The sequence below is a fragment of the Haliotis cracherodii genome, unplaced genomic scaffold (genome assembly GCF_022045235.1).
Source record: "Haliotis cracherodii isolate W230 unplaced genomic scaffold, xgHalCrac1.p SCAF_10, whole genome shotgun sequence".
NCBI classification, from domain to species: Eukaryota; Metazoa; Mollusca; class Gastropoda; order Lepetellida; family Haliotidae; genus Haliotis; species Haliotis cracherodii.
The window spans coordinates 52,969,943-52,993,980 of NW_027266265.1; the positions used below are offsets into that span (position 1 = coordinate 52,969,943).

General features: G+C 39.3%; 2 protein-coding genes across 2 annotated transcripts; one reads left to right on the forward strand and one right to left on the reverse strand.

The window, feature by feature from the left end:
* Nucleotides 1-271: 271 nt before the first annotated feature.
* LOC139452459 (fucolectin-3-like) lies at nt 272-23,004 on the forward strand. The gene is made up of 4 exons (XM_071233951.1): nt 272-323; nt 1,108-1,335; nt 18,030-18,275; nt 22,769-23,004. The coding sequence occupies exons 1-4, from the start codon at nt 272-274 to the stop codon at nt 23,002-23,004; spliced, it is 762 nt and encodes a 253-aa protein (XP_071090052.1).
* On the reverse strand, nt 15,780-17,240 carry LOC139452450 (uncharacterized). Its single transcript, XM_071233939.1, has one exon. The coding sequence runs from the start codon at nt 17,238-17,240 to the stop codon at nt 15,780-15,782; it is 1,461 nt and encodes a 486-aa protein (XP_071090040.1).
* Nucleotides 23,005-24,038: the final 1,034 nt, after the last annotated feature.

Genomic DNA, 24,038 nt, shown 5'->3' on the forward strand with positions numbered 1-24,038 from the left:
CAAGACTTTCAAAAGAACTTCAGATGAGTGGGATTTTGAAAAAGGAGTGCGTCAGACTGATTGGACACGAGATGTGTATGTTACAGTGTGTTCGAAGTATCGATTAAAACGTTATCATTATACTCACTCGTTATCCATTCAGTGTTTGTTGACATCCACCAATGCATTGTCATCAGAAAACAGGGTCGTCATGGATACCCTCAGACAAATTACCTTGATTGCTTTGAATCACTTGATTGCAGTATAGTGAAGTAGTTGATTTAGGAGGACGATGGCTAAAGCATCGGTGTGTGTGCTGATTGCTACTGTGCTCGGTGCTTCAGGTTTGTTTCTCTTTATGTTTATGTTTAGAGTGTTTATTTATACAGTAAACATCCACTACATGTTTCAATTCATATGTCGTTATTCTATAAAGAAGGCGATCTAAGGATAATTTTAATGTCTCTTATTTTAAAGTTTTCTATCAGATTACCGGAAGTATTTCCAAACGATCTAAATGTATATATGTATCTATATGTATATATCTATATTGCTTGTTTTAATGTCGAACAGATCACAGTTTGGTGTTTAGAAAACCTGAAAGAAATATTCGAAACCCTCGGTGCCACATACATAGCTGCATTAAGGCTAAACTATAAGTTTCATCCAACTGTTTAACCATTTCCACTGATTGAGGTTTTCAAAACTTCATGCAAGTACGACCAATTTTGATACCATCCAACCTTATTTAACGGGCGGATTGATGGGTGGCTCAGTCGTCAAAGGCGCCGCAACTCGCCGTGCAGAGTTGCGTCCCTTGGGCGCACCAGAAACATCTGATTGTGGGTTCGAATCCCGGTTCGCCCCGATAATGTTTCTAGGTTTGTCAGCACCATGCCCGTGCTCGTGCGTTGCAACAAAGTGGTAAACATCGAACTTTCCTCCCACATTATAACGGGAATACTCTTCGAAGCGGTGTTGAACCCAGCTTACTCACTAACTCATTATTTAACACACAGACAGAGAGATGAAAGGCGCCATATAACACAAGTCACAGGCTTGTTTCGGGACGCTAAAGTCTAATATTTCTTAAAATTGTTTTTCAACAACCACATTCTCTCGATCCAGGTCGGGATCTGCCGAACCTTGCACTGAACAAGCCCACAGAACAAAGCTCATTATATAAAACATGGACATCTGATCTGGCTGTTGACGGCCAAAACGGCACAAACAGTGAAGCCAGACAATGTGCCCATGTGGCGGAAGCAAAGGGTGTGGTAGAGTGGTGGCAAGTAGACCTCCAGCAGACCTTCTCGGTCCTAACTGTCTCCATCACCAACAGGGGGGACTGTTGCCGTAAGTAAAATAAACAATAATATCTATTATCGTAGATCGCATGTATAGTGAGGCTGAAACACGAACTGAAACTCAAATTAAACACACACGCACACGCACACGCACACGCACACGCACACGCGCACGCTCGCACAGACAGACAGACACACACACTTAGCAATAATCGATGTATTTAATTCCGCGTCTGACATTTCTGAGTGCTAAGACGTCTTTGAAGATGTTTCACCGTTTTTTGTAGTTTTCTTTGAACATATGCCACCGTGAGGCAGAATACGCTCACCTTTACGCATGAATGTGTGTCTTGCATTGGGTGTTAGCAGGTTGTTAGTCTTTCTAATTTACTGTTTGGTTTTTATATTCAATACTTAGAATGATCTTAATTATTGAAGTACCTGTAACAACTTTCCACAGACGCAGGGAACACAAACTGGTTACTGCTTATATTTTATGTCCGACTGATATACAATAATATCACTCTTTCATCACGTCATCAAGGAGGATGATCCGGCCAAATTGTTACATTCATCTATGGCTATCATACACAGCAAACCATTCCGATCACATGTGACTTCCAGGCAAACCAAACTAACATTACCTTTAACATTTCGTAATATGAATGACTGGAATGATCCAGTGGAAAAAGCATCTGCCTGGAGAGCAGAAGGTCGGTGGGTCGAACCCGGGCCGCGTCTTATCAAAAGATGGTGCTTGGTTTCGGGATGACATCTCAGTGGGCTAGCATTATAAAATCGGCGTTAGTCCGGACGAGTACAAGCGGTTCTGGCCCGTGAAGATCCGGGGTAGAATAGGTCTTCAGCAACCCATGCTTGCTGCAAAAGGCGACTACGCTTGTCGTGAGAGGCGACTAACAGGATCGGGTGGTCAGGCTCGCTGGCTTGGTCGATGCATGTCATCGATCCCAATTGCGTGGATCGATGCTCAAAATGTCAATCACTGGATTGTCTGGTCCAGACTCGATTATTTACAGACCGCCGTCATATAGCTGGAATATTGCTTAGTGCGGCGTTAAAGAACAAACCAACTCCGGAATATGGTAAATGAATGGCTACATAGACCATGTAAATTACTTTTATTGGAACTCAATAACAAAAGGTGAGGTGAGGTTAGGTGAAATGGGGTTTAACGTCGCGTCCAAGATTATTGCACTTATATAGCGGCGTGCATGTACGTGTGTGTGTTTGTGTGGCTGCTTGTACTTGTCCGGACTGATGCCGATTAATAGTGCTAGCTCACTGAGATACCATGCAGCAGTTTAACATGAATACCCCACTCAGACAAAGTATATTGACTCCGAGCCGACCAGTCCTTGTTTTAGCCCCTTAATGCCGAGCGCCAGACAGGGTAACAACAAGTACCATCTTAAAACGTCTTTTGGTATGACGCGGCCGGGAATCGAACCCCGGACCTTCCGCTCTCCGGGCGGACGCTCTACCACTAGACCACGGAGGCGGTCGGACAAACTAGATGTCTAACGAGTGATACATGACTACACAGGTGTGTGAGGACCTGTTTCACACTTGCTGATGGAATACAAATTAACCCTGATCATAATACATTTGTTTGGTCTCCATACTAGCATTGTATCCATGTCACACACACACACCAAGACCATACACTTACTTTAATATTAACAATAGTACATGAAGGTTCCTGTGCCAGACAGGGTAACAACAAGTACCATCTTTTAACGTCTTGACGCGGCCGGGAATCGAACCCCGGACCTTCCGCCCTCCGGGCGGACGCTCTACCATTGGACCACGGAGGCGGTCCAATAACAAAAGGATCTATTTTGTGCTCACATTGCTACCAACGCTATTGTCAATATTAGTCGCCAAGTAATCATATGCAACATCCTTATATACTGCTAAACAATGTTATAAGACAACTATATCAATGAGTATAGTGATAGTGGTTCATTCCCGACTAAATCGGCTGGGCCAGTTATTGTAATCAGACGTCTATCAGAGAATGAACAATTCATTTGAAAAGAGAGACCAGCACACAGACCTGATTCTTCAATATTATAATAGTTAATCTCTCATGCCATGACAGATTAACATTACCAATATGAAAGAATCGGGTGGTCCTTAACTTCTTTTAAGTAGTATATATCGTCAACTTGAACACAAATGTGCAGTGGACAAACAATACAATGCTACATATTGGCCGTAAAGGGAATATTTTGTTGTGACAGCTATATCTGTATCTACGTTCCAACCGGATTCAAGTTTCCTGATATTGATTTGTAATTGTGAATAACCATGAACACAACACCGCAATATAACATAAAATAATTATTGCACATTATTCTACTGCTTTACTGTAAGATCATATAACACTACAGCATTAATTAATCACCTCCAGTCAAGTAAATGATACTTCGCATAAATGACACGATCGTTAAGTGTTTGCTTTTCTTACTCTGAATATTATAGTTGACAGCTGATATAGCGTTTGATTCCACCATCAGACGAGGCTATGCTACGTTGGTTGTTTGCCTCTCTGGGTTACACGTGTAGCGTGTGCTCGTGCATACGTGAATCAGTGGAATAAAACTTTAGCATTTTATTATCATGTTGGTAGACTCATAACAACCGAAGTATATCGATTTATCCTCACTTAAATATACTGAACCAAATTAAAAACTTCACAATCCTAAAATTTTAACATTTTGACTGGTTATCATTGTGGGCCCTTATTGTGAGTGAGTGAGTGAGTATGGTTTTACGCCGCTTTTAGCAATATTCCAGCAACATCACGGCGGGGGACACCAGAAATGGGCTTCATTATTGTGTATTTAAACAGTAATGGCCACGTATTGCCTTCAGATAACACCCGGTTTTGTGCAGCATTATAGTAGCAAAAGTGTGTTTTTCACGTGCAACTGGTCACATGACCATAATACCGCACGTGTTTTAAGCCATACTTGTTAGCAGTCATTAACAAAAAAACACAAAAAAAACACAAGAAAACAAAAGTCTTTTCAGCCATTTGTCATGCCACGCCTTTCAAATGTGCAACGTGAACGTGCCATCGGCATGTTGCAGGCGGGAACGTCCGTAGCTGAAGTCGCAAGGACGATGGGTTGTAGTCGACGGACTGTTTATGATTTACAGACGCGTCTACATGTACAGCAAACGGGTACCACCGCTGATCGCCCTCGGCCAGGTCGACCACGTGTGACATCACATGCAGCGGATCGTCAGATTGTCTTACGTCACCTCCGTAACCGATTTTTGACGGCTACATCAACCAGAAATGAACTGTTTAGGGGTAGAGTGAGTGCGCAAACTGTTCGAAACCGTCTGAGAACTGCTCACCTTCAAGCACGACGGCCATACTGCGGGCCGATTCTGACTCAATTACACAGACGTCAACGTCAATTGTGGGCACAGCGACACTTACGATGGACTCAGAGGATTTGGAATCAAGTCGTCTTCAGTGATGAATCTCGATTTAATCTTCGATTTGCTGATGGTAGGGCGAGGGTGTGGATGCGCCGTCATGAACGTTACGCCCAGTGTTGTGTACAGGAAGTTGACAGATTTCGACGCGGAAGTGTCATGGTGCGGGATGCTTTCTTCGGCAATGCACGTTCCAGGTTTCTTGTCATCCGTGGCAACCTCAACGCTGCTGCTTACCGCGACCAGGTACTGGCACCAGAACTCCTGCCTTTTATGGCAGCACATGGACCCGGTTTGATCGTCCAAAACGACAATGCCAGACACCACACAGCAATTGTGACATGAATTTCAGAATGCGGGCGTCAACGTCATGGACTGGCCGTCGAGGTCTCCCGATCTCAATCCCATCGAACACGTCTGGGATGCTCTTGGCAGAAGTCTGCGCACTCTCCAGAACCAACCACAGAATTTGCAAGATCTTGGCACCATTTTGCAGCTACAATGGCGTCGTCTCCCCAATCATGTGATCACAGGCATCACAAGGTCCATGCGGAGGCGTTGTGTGGTAGTTGTCAACGAACATGGTGGCCATACACTCTACTGAACTTGTGTGCCATCGTGCTTCGGACTTATGATTTAACCTGTTGATGTTATTACCGAATACCGTAGGTGCTTGGAACAAATTATGGTTACAACCGTTAATTAAAATCCTTCTTTGGACATTAATGATTAAAAATTACCTTCTCTGATACATTTGTCCGTTGTGTATCATATATGGGATAACTTTTTAAATGTGAAGTATTTAATTTGACTCAATTATATAGCAGAAGTTATATTTACAAAGATGTTTCAGAACAGGGAGGGGGAAAGTCACATGCAAACTGCATACTCAAAAAAGCTTTCAAATAGACAGCGTGTGTATTTTGTGCATAAAAAACATATTTGACTGTTTGTACTTTCATACACTGTAATTACAAAACATGTTAGATAGCTTTGACTATCATATCTGACTCATTCGTACGAGATGTATGACAATTACGGTAAATTAACCCTAGTAAATACAGAAAAAGAGTCAACAATTACTAACAATACTGAACCAATGGCCCATTCAGGAGTCAATTGGATTCTAGCCCATTCACTTGTGGTTAAGGAAGTCCGGGTTGAGCGAGAGACAAGATTACATGTCTTCACGAAACCTACGATCTGTTCGATGAAGGAGAAACAGATCTTTGTTTACTGGATAAACAGATGACCCTTGTTCAGTTATATAACTAATTAAAATAATGTAACTACATGACTGCCCATGGCTTCGAGGTTTTTGTTTTGTGCTTAACAAACATATATGAATATATATTTGTATGCTGCTTTTTTTGGTGTGTCTTTAATAATGCGCTTGGACAAACTAGATGTCTAACGAGTGATACATGACTACACAAGTGCGTGAGGACCTACTCACGCTTGCTGATGGGATACAAATTAACCCTGATCATGATGATTTGTTTTGTTTATATAAACTGACGTCCAAAAGAAACTTTACCAGAGTTTGAAATCACTCTTGCTCAAAAAAACAACAACATACATGCATGAAGTAAAGTGTATTGAGAAGATCAATATATCAACATAATCAACACTGAAAATGACAATCATCCCGCGACCGAGAATCACGTCACAGCCCCCAAAAGTTGGGTGTGGTACAAAACTCGAGCTTTCAGAATCATGGACAATAGGCAGAGTACATAAACAATCGCTCACGTTCAAAAACAAGTCATTAGTAGCGTGTGTGACCACCAAATGCCTCAATACACGCAAAAACTCTTCGACGCACAGAAAAAGTCAGTGGTCTGAGGAGGTCACGTGGGATTTGACGCCATTCGTCTTGGAGGGCCAAGATCAGTTCTTGCCAGTTGGCTGGAGAGTGTGGTCGTTGTCGAACACGACGATCCATCAAGTCCCAGAGGTGTTCTTTGGGGGACATGTCGGGTGAGCGTGCAGGCCACGGCAGGACGTTAACGTTGTTGGCGGCGAGGAAATGACATTTCTGGCTGCATGGGCTCTGGCGTTGTCATGCTGATAAATGACACCACGTGGCTACTGTTGGAGAAATGGTAGGTGTTATGTTAGTTATTCCTTCAAAATCAGGACGGACGCAGGAGTGTGTTTGAGACACGTTTATTCGTGAGGGCTACATCATGACAACTGTGGTTGTCTCCCTTTGTGCAGGATACTTTCAACTGTGCCTTGACAATGAAACATTATAATGCATAGAAACAAAACAAATCAAGATTCACTCACACAACATTTTGAACACAGCTTTAGCATACCCAAGACCTCAGGGTTACAGAATAATAAATCTCTCAACCATACACAATGAATACTGACTCACTTGTCAAACTTTAAATGAGAGAAAGTCTTAGTATCTATCTGGCTTTCTTGAGACTCTGCCAGATCGTGTTATGTAAACTGAGGAGTCATTTGTTTGTTTCAGACATGGATGAGGATTTGGTTCAGGTGAGTGTTCTTTTTCAGGCACATTCGGAACTTGCTTTTCAGGAACATTTGGTAACAAGTTAATGTCACGTCTATTCCGCCTATAGGTTCCATCGTCAGTCTTTACGAGGTAAGACCGAGGACTTAGCTGTTTGAGCACAGTACCTGTTTCTTTCCTGTCTGGTACCCATACATTTGGTAACAAGTTAATGTCACGTCTATTCCGCCTATAGGTTCCATCGTCAGTCTTTACGAGGTAAGACCGAGGACTTAGCTGTTTGAGCACAGTACCTGTTTCTTTCCTGTCTGGTACCCATGCATTATCCCCCCTTTGCAAAACAGGAAGTAAGCGCACAGCATGGCGACGATTGAAGTTATATTCCTGCTTTTGCCGTTGATTTTTCTCAAAGTTTACAAACTTTTGTTTCACAGGTGGATGAACTTCAAGTTTCATTTTCATGATTGACAGTTTTGTGCGCAGTTTCCTTGACATCAGCAGTTCAGCTGGGCTGTAACCACAACTGAGTGGGGTTGATCGGTAGCTGAGAAGAGCTGAATATGGATCTTCTGCTGAATGTAACAGTGTCTTTATAGTGCGCACAGCGCGTTCAGCTTTCTTCATTCCCAGATGCATGTCCAGGACTGCTGGTAACATGAGAGAAACCATAGTCTCGACTGAAGTTGTCAAACTCTGAAGAACTGTACTGAGGACCGTTGTCAGAAACTAGAGTCTCTGGCACACCATGTCTTGCAAAGATACTTTTAAGCGAGTTGATTACTTCTTTTGAAGTTGTACTTGACAGTCTGACAATTTCTATGAAACGGGAGTAATAGTCCACCACAAGAACATACTGGTTCTTTTAAACTCAAAGAGATCGGAGGCAACTTTTTGCCAAGGTCTTTCAGGAGTTTCAGAAGTCATCAATGGTTCAGGGTGGTTGTCCATTTTCTTACAGCACACATGACACTTTGACACAAATTCAGCGATCTGTTTGCTTAAATTTGGCCACCAAACACATTGCTTTGCACGTTCACGAGTCTTTGTGATGCCTTGATGTCCATCATGAAGCTTTTCCAGGATGGTTGGCCTTAGTGTTTCAGGAATCACAAGCCTTTCACCACAGAGCAAGACATCATCTTGAATGGTAAGTTCAGCTTGATAAGGCCAATAGTGTTTAGCAATGCCTTTGATCATGTGTTTTTCCGGCCATCCTTCCAGACAATATCGAGTGATCTCCCTGCAGATGTCATCCTCTTTCTGATGATGTCTGATTTCTTCCAGTCTCCGATCTGAAGCTGGAAAAGAGTGAAGAATGTGTTCAACATACACTTGTCCATCTGCTTCAAGAGTCTTGTCTGAACTAGATTGAGATGCTACTGGAGCTCGAGATAGAGCATCAGCTGTATAGAGATCACGACCAGGCACATGTTCGACGGTAAAGGAGAACCTCATTAGTTTCATCCTGAATCTTTGGATCCTTGGAGGGAGTTGATCAAGATCCTTCAGACCTAGCAGAGGGACGAGAGGTTTGTGATCTGTTTCGAGAAGAAAGTCTATACCAACAAGAAAGTCCTGAAATCGTTCACACGCCCATCGTTCTTTTTCTATCTGGGCATAGCGTGATTCGGTTTCAGAGAGGGACCTTGATGCATATATGACTGGTCTCCAGCCACTTGTGGTCTTCTGAGTGAGGACTGCACCAAGACCAAACGAAGATGCATCAGCTGTAACCTTGGTTGGTAAGTTCGGATTGAAGAGTGCTAGCACTGGACTGCTACTGAGGGCCTGCTTGATCCGAGAGAATGATTCTTGTCGAGGCTTATCCCATGCCCAGACAGATTTCTTGTTGAGAAGATCTCTGAGTGGCTTTGTCATATCAGCTAGATTGACGACAAACTTTCCAAGTTGATTGACTATTCCAAGAAAGCGCCTGACATCGCCTACATTCTTAGGTTCTGGCATGTCTTTGATTTGACTTTGTCCTCACTGACTTCGATTCCCTTGGCACTCACAGTTTGTCCTAGGAACTGGATCTGTGACTTTCCATATTCACACTTATCCTGTTTGAGTGTGATGCCAGCTTCACGAAAAGCTGTCAGAGTGTTCTTAAAACGTATATCATGCTCCTCTCCAGAAGCACCATATATTATCACATCATCCATGATGCCAGCTGTTCCATCCAAACCATCAAGAGTTTTCGTCACTTGCTTCTGGTAGTATTCTGGAGCAGAAGTTATCCTGAATAGGAGTCTCTTATAGCAATATCTCCCGAAAGGAGTCATGAAGGTTGTCAACAGTGCGGATCTCTCAGTCAGCTTCACTTGATGAAATCCTGAGTTAGCGTCTATCTTCGAAAAGATCTTTGCACCAGCTAACTGACCTAGAGTGTGATCAACTGTGGGAGGCATGTGACGTTCCCGCTGCACAGACTGATTCAAACGACGTAAGTCCACACATATCCTGACATCCCCTCGAGGCTTAGGCACTACTACCATAGGAGCACACCAGTCTGTAGGCACATCGACTTTGGTGATGACACCCAATTCTTCCAATTTCTGCAGACTTTCCTTGACCTTAGGGAGAACTGGAATTGGAACACGCCTTGGTGTGGTGACTGCGTCAGGTATGGCACCTTCACGTAGTTTGATGTTGTACTCGCCATTCATTTCACCTAGACCTCGGAAGAGTTCTGGGAACTGAGACTTCACCTCTTCAGTTGTGATACTCCTACAAAACTTCACTAGACCAGCTGTTCACTTGCATTGCAGCTGAGAAGTGAGTGTGTCTTTCCACAGAGAACATACACCTTGTCCTCTAAGGTGTTATCTCTCCACTCGAGCTTGACACTGAAGTAACCAAGAACGTAGAGTTCTCTCTGAATTTCATGAAGGATCCTCTTGGTTTGTATTAGAGGTTTGTCGGGGAAGTACTTGTTATATAGTTGTTCAGATACAACGTTCACGTCAGCACCTGTATCCACTTTGACTGTGACCTTTGTTTTGTCCATGAGTATATCGACAAAGTGGTTTTCTCTTCGGTTTGAACTGGTACCATCAACCGAACCCAAGAACAGTGATTGTTGACTTGATGCATCCCTTGAGTAGGTGACGTCATCATCTACAGTTCTGACGTAACTATGATATGAGTAGTGATGAGTAGTGTCCACGCTTCTTGCACGAATTGAGGATAGCATTCCTAGGTGGACAGGCTCTTCTATCATGTGCGTCTTTGCCACAATACGAACAGCTGTCGTTTCGTCGCCTATCATTCCAGTTAGGAGCCTGGCGAGCATGACTAGGAGGTTGACGAGAGGGCTTAACTCTACCGTGGCCTTTGACTTGTGACCTTGAGAATGGCCTGTAGTCTTCTTCTTGAGAAAGCCAACAGCAGCAGGAGTTTCTTCTTGTAGAGATTTAGCATGTAGCTCACTCATTTCAGCAGTTCGACAAATATCAAGGGCTTTCTCCAGCGTCAGATCATGTTCTCTAAGAAGTCTAGATCGAACTTCATCACTTAAAATCCCTAGAACAATCCGGTCTTTAACAAGTGAATCACGTAACTTACCAAATTCACAAGTTGCACTTTTGTTTCTAATATCAGTGTAGAAAGTATCAAATTTCTCTCCTGGAGCCTGGTTTTGACTTCCATACACAAATCATTCATATGTAATGTTCTTTCTTGGATTACAATAATCCGTGAATTTCTGCAGAAGAACTCCGACTGATTCATGATCTGTCTCGTTTTCAAATTCAAAAGTATTATACACTTGTCTGGCTTCTTTTCCAATAACATGTAGAAATGTATTAGCTTGAATTTTCTCAGGTTTCTTATCCAATCCGCTGGCAATCGAATAAATTTCAAATTCTTGTTTAAATGTTCTGAAGTTTTCAGCAATATTTCCTGTCAATTCAAGTTCACAAGGTGGTTTCAAATTATTCATTATAACTCAAAACAGCACAAGTTAACAGTCTATAAAATATGCCTGGTGAGAGAGCACTTCAAAGAGACCGCAAGATGACGAGTGAGACAAGTTGAAAACAATGTTGGAAGTCTAGCGAGAAAAGAGTGCAAAACGTGAGCCAGTGAAGCCTTGCGCCAGGACGATGACTGCATGCGAGAGAGGCGATCCACATAAGGCAAACTCCAGGACGATTGTTCACGTAGTATTATGTCCTGTTAAATACTTGAGTGTGCTGAAGGACGATGATTGGCAAGCCACTTGAAATATTGAAACAGTTCGTTTTGAGTTCAAAATAAAGTTTCTGACATAGAACTTTCGAGTACCTTTTTGGTATGATGTCCGTTAGGACCTGTTTTGACACCATCCCACTTCTGACACCAGGTTATGTTAGTTATTCCTTCAAAATCAGGACGGACGCAGGAGTGTGTTTGAGACACGTTTATTCGTGAGGGCTACATCATGACAACTGTGGTTGTCTCCCTTTGTGCATACCACTACAGTAGGACAACTAGACGAAGAATGTTATCCATGTAACGCTGAGCTGTCAAGTTTCTGTCAACGATGACCCCTCGGTGTCCTCTCCTGCCCGCAGATCCCTCCCCACACCATGACACTCCCTCCACCATATGGTACGACCTCCTGCACGCAACACGCCGCCGTTCGTTCACCACTTCTGCGGTAAACACGTTGTCGTCCATCATCCCTAAACATACAGAATCGACTTTCGTCAGTGAAGACAACCCTCTGCCAGTCACGTCGTTGCCAACGTCGTACAGTCCGGGACCAATCTCGATCGCAGACGACGATGTTGCGCTGTCAATAGCTGTCCTCTGTATGGTCTAAAAGCCCTGATTCCATGAGCCCTGAGTCTCCTGGCCACTGTCTGTCGACTAACCCTGTGACCTAAGGCATTTGTCGCCGATGACGTCACTGTCAGGAAGCGATTTTGGAGGTGCAAGGTACGCAAGTACCGGTCATCATGGGGCGTGGTCACCCTGGGTATGCCTGTTCTTGGCCTGTCAGCGGTCCGCCCTGTCTGTCTGTAACGTTGCATCAAGTTGGTAACGGCAACACGGGGAGCAACCGAAGGTTCGTGCAATATGGGTGTGGGTGGCTCCCATCTGTACCATACCCAAGGCTCGTTCACGTTGTTCGACTGTGAGTCGTGGCATTTCTTTTGTGTGTTTTTTATCACTGTGGATTTCTGACTTGCCGTTGCAATCGTTTTATACCCTTACCCGCACGTGCATTTGCAGTTGTCCGTGGTGGACGTGTTTTTCACTTTTTCGCGTTTTATCTCGCAAACATGTAACAGACGATTAACATGTTCTGCATACACTATTGTTGTATTTAGGTTATGTGTTTTAGATAGACTTCATCGGAAAAAAAATTATACTTTCTGAAATTTATATTTTCAGTTTACCAGCATTGTATCCATTTCACACACACCAAGACCATACACTTACTTTAATATTAACAATAGTACATGAATGTTCCTGGGTTATTTTTGTACTTACACTTAATCAGCAATATTGATGCTATTCACGTATATTGCAGTATTTTAAACAATAGAGTTAGCTTTCCTTTCTAGGACTATATTGGAGTGGCGATGTAGATGCAGATTTTCCCTCAAGGGTGGACTAAAATCGACTTCGTTATTCCAAATGAAAGCTTTCATACTGTGCGAGTCATATTCGCTCTACACAGTTGGTTTTTTTTAGACATACCAGACATCAATAACCATGGGTCGAAACATGCCCCGGTTTTGCTTATTGGTTTGTCAGCACTATACCCACAGTTGTGAATGTCTCCCACACGAGACAATAACTGTACGACTTACGACAAGCATAGTCACTTTTTACGGCAAGCATGGGTTGCTGAAGACCTATTCTATCCCGGATCTTCACGAGTCGATAAAAGATTATCAGCATATGTGAAAATATAGTAACGTAAACCCAATATTTCAAATGTTGGAAACATACATCTTGTTTTAGTACCGGTAATATGATCATGTCAAAACTATTCAAACACGTACCCGTGATATCTGGAATGATACATAACATTCTGAGGCATGACAACATTTGAAAATTAAACATTTACCAATGTTTTCCTACCAAAGGAAATGTCCATATTTCAAACCCTAGTAAACTTAGAAATGAGTCGGAAATTTCAGCACTCATTACAATTAAAAGGAATGCATTGCAAATACTCTATGATCAAGTATTTACTGCAGTAGCAACTTTTGAATTCATACTTTGAAATGTATGTAAATTGGTCGCAGCATTTATGACAATGGTGCTTTTGCATACGACAATACACGATGATCATACATTTCTTAAGTATATGCAGCTTCATGTGAAATAAACGCCCAAAGACGTCCATTGAATGCATATCCTACTGTATTTGCGTTTGTTTAAGTGGTGTAAAATCCTACTTTTGGTCCTGTTTTCTAGGCTAGTTTCTTTCTGATAGTAAACCCCTCATTGCATTGAGTCTATGTTGTGCACGATCTGAATTAATACTATCGCGCGGACTCTACGTGATAATGAGTAAGGGACACTGTTTTTGTGTTTGAGGTATTTTTTAGAATCGGTTGATCTGTTAGATACATCTGTTCAATGTTACTGGATGGTATTGTACCCATTACATCTAGTAACAAAATACTTTTATCTTTCATCGCTAAAGTAAACGTTGAACTTAGATGGAGTGTCTGTACAATATCTCTCAGACACTGTCAATCTTGTTCACTCCGATTCCACAGATAAAAAAAACAATCATCTAAAAATCATTTTCCATTTGTTTTGAAATCCCTGTCGAAATTCAATGCGAATTGTTCACCAAATGTTGAGTACATTTTTAACTCCAAATAGCCAAGTACAAGTGTTGCCTAAGCAATATAAAAGTATTATTGTTAAGAATAAATCGATAATGGATTCCAAGGTAATGTCATGCTTGAACGATGTTTAATTATCCAGTATTCAATAACTTTTATGCCGAGATCATGAGGAATGTTTGAATATAAACTAACTGCATCAACACTGACTAACAGAGTTACATTTTCGACTGAGTCGGATAGCTGGTTCAGAAAGTCTTTGGTATGTTTTATGTATCTTTTGACACGTTTGGTCACTGATTCTGCGTGAGGGACATTTGGGTGCAGCAATTATTGGTCGTAAGCTTAAATCATATACAGGGGGTATTCTTGCATAAACAGAATTCAATATTTGACATTATTCTTGAATTTGTGCACTTATGAACTGGGAGGCCATAAAAATTACTTTCTTTTGATTCCTAATTAACTAAATAATCCTCTTCGTTTTTAGTAAGGCATTAGGAATGTGAATATACTAATCTTTTATGATTAAGTAATTCAGATTTCTCCGAACTGTCTTAAAGTTTTCTATAACGAGATTCATCTTTTAAGACATCTAATTAGAGTTCTTGGTAATAATTGTTGTCCATATTATATCGCCTCCCTTATCAGCTTCTTTAATAACAATTTAATCATTTATTGAAAATATGTTCCGAGCCACTGGTTCATTTTTTTTAAATGTTTGTTTGAGCTCTTTATGGGTTTACAGTAAGGGTAATCTTTGAGATGGTAAATAACTTTGTCCAACACTTTGTTATTACCAGGTTTTGGCGTAAAGGTGCTTTTGTGTTTAATAATGAAGTATCTTCATTTCTGGCATCAATATCAAAATGATTTTGGCATCTCAATTTTCTCAGTCTATGGGCAGATATTGGTGCATACTCAGATTTATGGCAGATTATCATACAATATTAAAAATTATCAAATAATAATAACAATATCTATAGCGCTAAACGTCGCATATATTCGTGTATAGCGACAGATCAATATTGTGATTTCTCTATTTTTACCATTTCCCCTTCCGGAACAGCATCATCGGTGCAGGGACTGCATATCGGTACTTTTCTTTAAAAAACGTATATGACATATATGACATCATATCGTTTCCCGGAGTTGATAAAATCCTGAATATTTTCACTTTTTCCTCACTGGATTGTTGAAAAATCATGTAAAATGATTCGGCATTGGGGGGTTTTGATAATGGTTTCTTCCTCTGTCTGCATGAATCCGCCAAAAGAAAACCATGCCTTATTTGTTAGGAGAATATTACTTAGGGACATGGGTACATTGGGATGAGTAATCGTTGGAAAGACGTTAACAAAATTTGTGTCATGATATGCGTAAATACCTTGACACAGTTTCCGTGTAGGGAGATATTAGCACTTTTGGACAGTGTGACTAATTTATGTGTCAGGCTACAGGAGTAAACATATTACCATTAGGGAGGTTAAATATAGCAAACACACTCACAACGTTGTGGGTTTCAGTTTTAGCAATATCTGCATGTCTCCACAGATCTACTTCATTTTAAAGTAATACAACAGCAATGTAGCTATTAATTATTATGAATCTAATCTGTTTATTCAGTACATGAGTGGGCCAGCGGCCCATAGTACAATTCGGTTCACCAGACATGTATAAAAATACAACTGTGTACACCTAAATACACAACAGCAAGGCATTCATAGATAAAGAATATTACTTCTGCAAAAATGAATTCCTTAACTTTAAAGCGTGGTAAATATAACAAGCCAGACTTCTAATTGTTGACTGATGCAGAGATGACATAAGTATGTAAAATTGTTCTATTGATGGATTTGCATAATATTTTTGAGGAATATATGTCACTCGGAGAGCATAATATTTTTCACAAACCAATACAAAATGGTATTCAGACTCAACATAGCCTGTTTTACAAACCATACATAACCTTCGCTGTCTTGGGATACCAAAATATCTCCCGGTTTCTATATGGAGCGAGTGGGAGCTAGCTCTAAAACGTGCCAGTGCAACGCGAAACTTATTGATTGTAATAGCCGATAAATAAAATTCCCTGCTAAACCTAAATTTATAACAAAGATATGATGAATACTTGGGGCTATTGGTCAAAGCAAAATGCCAATCTTGTTCATAAGAGCATTTTAATCTTTGTATGAACTCATCAATAAATGAAATAGAAATAACAAGATGCTGATTTTCCCATACGTAGCCTAAGCCATAGGCGTACAAAAGTAATTTAACTCTAGAGGCCCAATTAGTCTTACCTGCTATGGCCTGCTGCACAAGCATATTGTAACTTTTTCGTGTATAACGCGAATAGGGCATCTTTAAAATCTTACACCAATAATTCAAGCATCTTTTGAAAGCATAGATATACAAAGGGTATCTCCCACACTCTCCACGCACAACATGATTGGAAGTTGCTGACTTAACTCCTAAAATACGTTTACAAGCAAGTGTATGAACAACTTCAATCTCCTCGCAAAACGATAAAGATAAACCCCAAACTTCTGCACCGTAAAGAAGTACTGGCACAACTTTAGCATCAAAAATTTTAAAGAAAATATTCATAGGAGTAGGTTTAATTAACTGTAGGGACTTCAAAAGCTTAAACAAAACCTTTTTAGCTTGATTAACAACATTAGATATATGAGCACTCCAAGATAGATTTCGAAAAAATAATACACCAAGGTATTTATATGTAGTTACACATTCCAACAATTTTCCATCGTAAACCCATTTTTCATATTTTGAAAGAACACTCCCATTTTTAAAAACTACTACTTTAGTTTTATCAATATTGACTGTTAATGAATAATCTTTACAATAACATTCTAACACATTGATTCTTTTCTGGAGACCATAAACAGTATCTGCTATGAGAATGACATCATCTGCGAAAAGTAATAAAAACAATTGAACTACATCTGGATGAAATTGGATACCATGTGCGCAACTGGATTCAATATCTATGGCAAGATCATTTATGAACAAGGCAAACAAAATGGGACTAAGGACACATCCTTGACGAACTCCCTTACTGCAGCTAAACATATCAGAAAATAAGTTATTGTATTTGACCAATGCCAAAACTTGTTTATAAATTGACTGTATACAACAGAACATTTTCGGAGAAATACCATTTTTGTATAGTACCATACGCAATTTGGATCTATCTATGGAATCAAAGGCTTTGGCAAAATCAACAAACAAGGCATAAATCACACCTCGTTTCTTAGCCAAATATTTCTCTAATGTTTCGTTATAAACTGTAATTTTTTCTCAATTAACTCGTCAATCGAGGCTGTTCGTTTTGCAAAGCGCCATTTTTGTTACTTGACCAGCGTGTTTTCTTTTGCTTCCAACAGCTGTCTCGTACTTTTCAAGAATATTTTTTGTTAAAGTTGATTTTGTATATACAGTAATCATATCTATTTGTATGATACAGAATTTTCGTGACCCTAAAATATATTTTGTTACTTTTGTTTATATTGTTTAAGATTTTGCAACCACGAAACTATTCCTTTAGTCGCAAATACCAGAGGTGGTGAACCGTCCCTATGTGATAGGTAGGGAGAATATACGATTCAAGGTTTTTTATTTGTAATGAAATAATTCAAAACTATACAAAAGGTATATAATAAATAGGATATTCCATGTCTTTTGAAACATCATATTTCTCTCATCTCGTGACGGGGGAAATAGAGAACATGTCATGTGTCGAGTGAAATACCATGAGAAAAAACATATTACCACATTTGCTTTTCACCCAGTCACCAGATTTGGAGTTAATGGTCCATCCTCATATGTACATTAAAAACGTGTGTCTTGCGATGTTTTCCCAGTCCGTGGGTGTCTTTTTAATGCACTACATGCACCTCACCTTGAACATGAGTGTGTATCTTAGACTTCAGACTATATTATTACCATATGCTTTCTTCCATCCAGACGAAAGATTAACCAACTTCACTGTGGAGGTCCATACTTCTGACCCGATGACCAGCAACAACACCGGCCTACAAGTCTGCTATTTGCATGAAGGCACGTTTGGCAGCGGTCTGACGGTAGACTTGACCTGCGCCGTCAACACCATTGGACGTTACGTCAGAATTGTCAAGTACAACTCCGGTGATGACCCTTTGACCTTGTGTGAAGTGGCGGTGAAGGGAGCCCCAGTGCGCAACACAGGCGGAGGTAAGGGAGTTCAGGTGACCTGAACCACAGTTGAGGGAGAGAGAGAGAGATTACCAACATTACAGCACCCCTGTCAAATTCTCTAGTTACTTCACTCCTCAAACACATTCAGCTATCTGTCTGTAACTATTTTTTCTTTTTTTCACCATCTTTTTTTGTTATTATTCCATTTTATGTATATTGTTACAAGTGTAGGTATCAACATGTATATATATGACAGTATTAACACAAGTTATAGTTTTCATAGGTGAGGACAGGCAGATTGTGTAGGATATGTCGTTTTCTCAAACTGAGAGGGAGATTATAAATATTTGTTTACAAGAAATAGATGCCATTTCTGAGCATATTGGTTAAATTGATTATTTTTTTTTTTGCGATAAAACTTTCCAAACAAATTGTGTCTTTTAGTAGTGAAAGAAATTGCTCGAAAGATAAATCTTGTTGTTTTATGTTTGATATGTAGATGAATCTTTTTGCTAGTATAATAATATGATTTGTTACATGGTTTTGAGTGGAAATACCAAAAAAGATAACAAGTTTCGAAAGGATAAAATTTGTTTGCAGGTTGTTATTTAGGAAGTTTTCAACTTTAAGCCAGAATTGTTGAACAGATTGGCAATCGAAATATACATGAGACATATCTTCAGAAGCAGTTTTAGAGAAAGTACAAATATCTTCATCGACAAGTTTCATCTTGAGTAACTCTTCTTTGTGTAAATTATTCTGTTTATAAATCGATATTGAAAATCTAAAAGTTTACAATCGCGCGTGCATTTTCTATAACATAGAAGTATATCTTGCCAATCCAAACCTTGAGGAAAAAACGTATTCCAGTGGTCTAATGATTTCAGTACTGTATCATTCCTAATTAGTTCATCATAAAGAGTCCTTGATTTGTTAACGTTATTAAAAAAGTGTTTACATATATTGTTCAGCTGAACTACATTAACATCAAGGGTTTTGTCTCTGATTTGAAATCTCCAACTCTTTGGAATATTGTTCAGTAATTTTTGAAAGTCTAGAAAAGTTCCCTGGATCTTATATTTTTGTTTGAAATTTTCAAAACTAAGAAAACTGTTGTTGTCGCAAAGGTCTCTAACACTCTGGACACCTTGATTAAACCGTTTTTTATAATATAAGATGATTTAAATAAATGATTCAGCCAGAGTGGTTGATTTAGAATGTGGTCTAAATCATATTCACAAAAACTCATTTTTTGGTAAAATATCTTCCAAGCAGACAATACATCTCTCCAATAAGGGTTGTCATGTTTAGATAAACATTCTACAGCATTAGAACCAAGTTTGAAAAGATATTTTACAGGAAAGATTGTTGTAGAATCTTCATGCTTTTTTATATACTTTTGTAATGAAGATAGTTTGAGAGCATTAATAAGACATTCAATATCAATCATCCTTAGACCTCCATCTTCATAATTTCTTCTAATAGTTGATCTCTTAATTTTTTCGTTTTTGTTATTCCAAAAGAATCTAAAAATTAATGTGTTTAGGTCGGTAATAAAAGCTTTAGGTGGATTGGGTAGAGCCGAGAAGATGTGTACCAGACTTGATATAGCAAGAGTTTTGATAACCGTAATTTTTCCAATAAGAGTTAAGGTTCTTCTACGCCAATTAGCTAGTAGTCTATTAATATGTTCTAGTCTTTTTCTAGTTTTGATTACCCAAAGGTCGTCCAATGATTTCCTAAAATTTCGAAATCTCCCTTATGCCAATCAAGTTTAAAGTCTTGTGCTAAAACTAGATTACTTTCAGACAATGATCCTATCCAAATTGCTTTTGTTTTTTCTACATTTATTTTAAGTCCTGACATTTGATATAATTTGTTGAGGGTATCCATTGAAGTATTAAGGCTTTTTTCAGATCCATCTAGAAATAATTGAGCATCGTCCGCATACTGACCTAGTTTACTTTCCTTATCGTTAAGTGTTATACCTTTTATATCTGGGTTTGTTCTTATCATAATACCTAGAATTTCTACAGTGATAATAAATAAATAGGGTGAAATTGGATCTCCTTGTCTACATCCCCTCTCAAGCCTAAAAAATGATGATAGATGTCCATTTTGAATAACAAATGCAGTGGTATTAGAAGTCAAAATACCTACCCATTTAATGATATTCAGTCCAAAACCAAATTTTGTCATTACTTGTATTATAAAAGGTTTAGAAATTGTATCAAAAGCCTTTTCAAAATCTATTAATAGGAGTAGGCCAGGTTTGTTAAGTCTTTTAGTTTCAAAGATAATATCATAGAGCTTCCTAGTGTTTTCGCTTATACATCTACCTGGAATAAATTCTGTTTGGTTATGGTGTATGATTCTATTTAAGGTTTTTTAATTCTATTAGCAATACATGAGCTTATAATTTTATATAAAGCATTTAGTAATAAGATTGGGCGCCAGTTGTTTAACAATTTTCTGTCTTTGTTTGGTTTTGGAAGACAGGTGATAACTCCCCTGTTCAATGTACATCAAAGGTTTCCTGTATGAACCTAAATATCCATTCTCCTAAATCATTCCAGAAAAAATTGAAAAACTCAATAGGGTAACCGTCTATTCCTGGACTTTTATCATTTTTCATAGATAAGATAAGATAAGTTTTTTTAATTTCCTCTTTTGAGAGATCTTTTTCTAGGTCATGATTTTCTTTTGCATTAATTTTTGATGTGTTTATTTCTTCTAACAGGTTGTTATTAACATTATTATTTTTGTAGGTCTGTTTATATAGTTTAGAATAAAAATCCTTTAATTCATCTAAGATTGTTTTACCATCTGTAATAATTTCACCCTTTTCTGTTTTAATGCTATAAATTAGTTTAGTGATATAATGTCTATTTTCAAGGTGACAGAAATAACTTGTAGGTTTCTCTCCTTCTTCATACCAGGTTATTCTTTTCCTAATTAGGGATACTTTTACCTCCTCTTCATGGTATTTTTCTAACTGTTTTTCAATTGTTGATAAATCGGAAAATATTTTTTCATCTACATTTTGGAAATCATTTCTTATTTTATCTTCCAGAACCCTAATATATTATCTGTCTGTAACTTGGCGTTATGTCATTCCAGAGATGATGTTCTTCAGGAACCTGTTGATACCGCAGATTACACAAAGCAATGTCTATGGTGCCACGAACTCTTTGAATTACCTTTGTAGAACATAGCGTTGATAGGGATCTGTTGGAACTTTAAGATATATCGTCTGAAAGAAAGTAATTTGAGTAAATGAGGTACAGTAAACTGCGTTTATAACAAACATGCTTGTAACGAACTGACGTATATAACGAACTTATTTTTAGTTCCGGCCATTGGAGTGAGTGAGTAGGGTTTTACGCCACTTTTAGCAATATTCCAGCAATATCACGGCGGGGAACAGCAGAAATGGGCTTCACATATTGTACCCATGTCGGGAATCGAACCCGGGTCTTCGGCGTGACGAGCGAACGCTTAAACCACCAGGCTACCCGACCGTCCCTCCGGCCATTGGCTGTACATATGCTGTATATATGCTAATAACGAACTACGGTATTACGAACTAAAATAAGAGTTCGTCATAACCGTAGTTTACTGTATCTGAATCGTGACTGTTATTATTTAGCATGCTCGTGAAACTAGAGACGCCTATGTCACTTAAGTGTCTCACTGACACATACAATGGGAGTGAAACATGTTTTATAAATAAAATAATTAAAAATTCATCATCATTTATTGTATTCAGGCCCTAGGTCCATATACATACATTAATATTATATATATACAATTTTGTACATGTACAAGTATAAACATGCAGACTTATATGCACAGAGATGTGCACGTGTACAATTTTGTGAAAAATAAATCGCATCACAACACAACAGGAAGAGATTACAGCATTTGATTAATAAAGGCAAATAACCTCAAGAATAATTAAACATCATTTGTACAGAGACGGTTGCGAGGTCGTAAACCATAATTAGTGTATAGGGTAGTATTCTTTTGTTGCTCGTTAGATATTTCATCAAAACGGAGGAGCTTGATTAATGTATTGATGTTTTGGGGTAAACCTTGGAAATATTTTGTTCTGAACGATTCATAACATGGACAGATAAGCATAAAATGGTTTTCGTTTTCAATAAATGTGGGGCAAAAAGGTCAAAAACGCATATTTAATCTATTTAATCTAAAACGTGTAAAACACACTCTAAGTTTTCTGTCTGTTATTTCTGTTAAGTACTGTTCTGGAGATAAGCAGAATTTAAATGTTTTATATCGGTCGTATCTTGAACTATTTTCCAATGTAGCTCTCCATTCTTGGATAAACATATCAGATGCAATTTGTTTAAATGCTGTCTTATCTCCAACACCTTGGTAAATCCAAACATATTCAAATCCATGAAGAAATAAAAGTTGTCTGATTTTAGTGACCCATGTTATAAAATAATATATATTTTAAACTGCACTCATACATCTTATAGTATACATCCCTTAATATGTTTCAGTATCATATGCCGGGTTCAGTCGTCACAGCACAGGAGCCAGGGAGTCTCACAACATCATCACCAGCCATGAAAACATCCGGAAGCTCGACTGTGCCAAGATGTGTCTCCGTAAGGCGACTTGCAACGCCTTCAACACCAGGTCTCCCTCAATGGGCGTGGTCAGTTGCGAGCTGCTGGCCGTGGCCCTTGACCCCGTCGCTAATGCAGCATGGAATGTATATAAGATCAGTGTGTAAACGTGGTGTTATAGAAAAAGGCAGTCCTCGCACGATTATATTTAGCAGTGTGTGCATCTCCAACTAGATCAATAGCGATTTTTAAATACATCATGCGCACGTTTATCTTTCAGTCGGTTCTGGTAATGAGCGTACGCTTACTTACTTACTTTAACGTGCGCTTTCCGACATTATGCGTTTGCACACCCTGATAAATATAGTCGCTCGCAGTCACCTGACTGTTGATCTTTGCCCGGATTGTAGTCACGTGATGAGAACTCATTGATGACGTCTATCGCTAACAAAAAGGATATTTCTAGAAAAACAATGCATTTTTTGTCATTACTGAAGGTAATATTTCTTGTCGCTTGAACGGCGTTTTTTCGCTTTAAATGTATTAACCCACATGCAGCTATCGGCTTTCATTGATAATAACGATATTCTATTTCAAGAGGCGAGGACTATATGTTCAACAGTTTGCTTTCAACTCGAGGTCTCCGTATATGGGCGTGGTCAGAAGCGAGTTGCTAGCCAATGCAACATGGGATGTGTATACGATGAATGGTGTTGAGTGTATAGCAGAGTGAGTGAGTGAGTGAGTTGGGGTTTACCCCGCTGTTACCAGTCTACCAGCAGCTTTATCACAGCAGTAGATACCACAAATGGTCTCCGCTGCTCCCATGCAACGAATCAACCCCGACCTTCTGCGTGACGAGCGAGCACTTTGATAATTAGGCTAGGTAATCATTAGGCATACGCCTGGAAAGTTACTGACTGCGGCGGTGAACAACATTCACTTTGGTAAACTTTAAAATTCTGAAAAAGGGCAGTTTCTAAAGTAATTAATATCATTATTATATAATAGGGGCGGTCGGGAAGCCCAGTGGTTAAAGCGTTCAAGCGTCACGCTGAAGACCTGGGTTCGATTCCCCACATGGGCACAATGTGTGAAGCCCATTTCTGGTGTCCCCCGCCGTGATATCGCTGGAATATTGCTAAAAGTAAAACCACACTCACTCACTCACTATCATATAATAATATCACATTATAATTAA

Bases quoted from the DNA above. Each gene is read 5' to 3' on its own strand.
- LOC139452459 (XM_071233951.1), top strand. From the start codon at position 272: ATGGCTAAAGCATCGGTGTGTGTGCTGATTGCTACTGTGCTCGGTGCT. The intron at 1,336-18,029 runs GTAAGTAAAATA...TCTTCCATCCAG, and splicing joins CAACAGGGGGGACTGTTGCC to ACGAAAGATTAACCAACTTC. The intron at 18,276-22,768 runs GTAAGGGAGTTC...AATATGTTTCAG, and splicing joins AGTGCGCAACACAGGCGGAG to TATCATATGCCGGGTTCAGT.
- LOC139452450 (XM_071233939.1), bottom strand. From the start codon at position 17,240: ATGGTACTATACAAAAATGGTATTTCTCCGAAAATGTTCTGTTGTATA.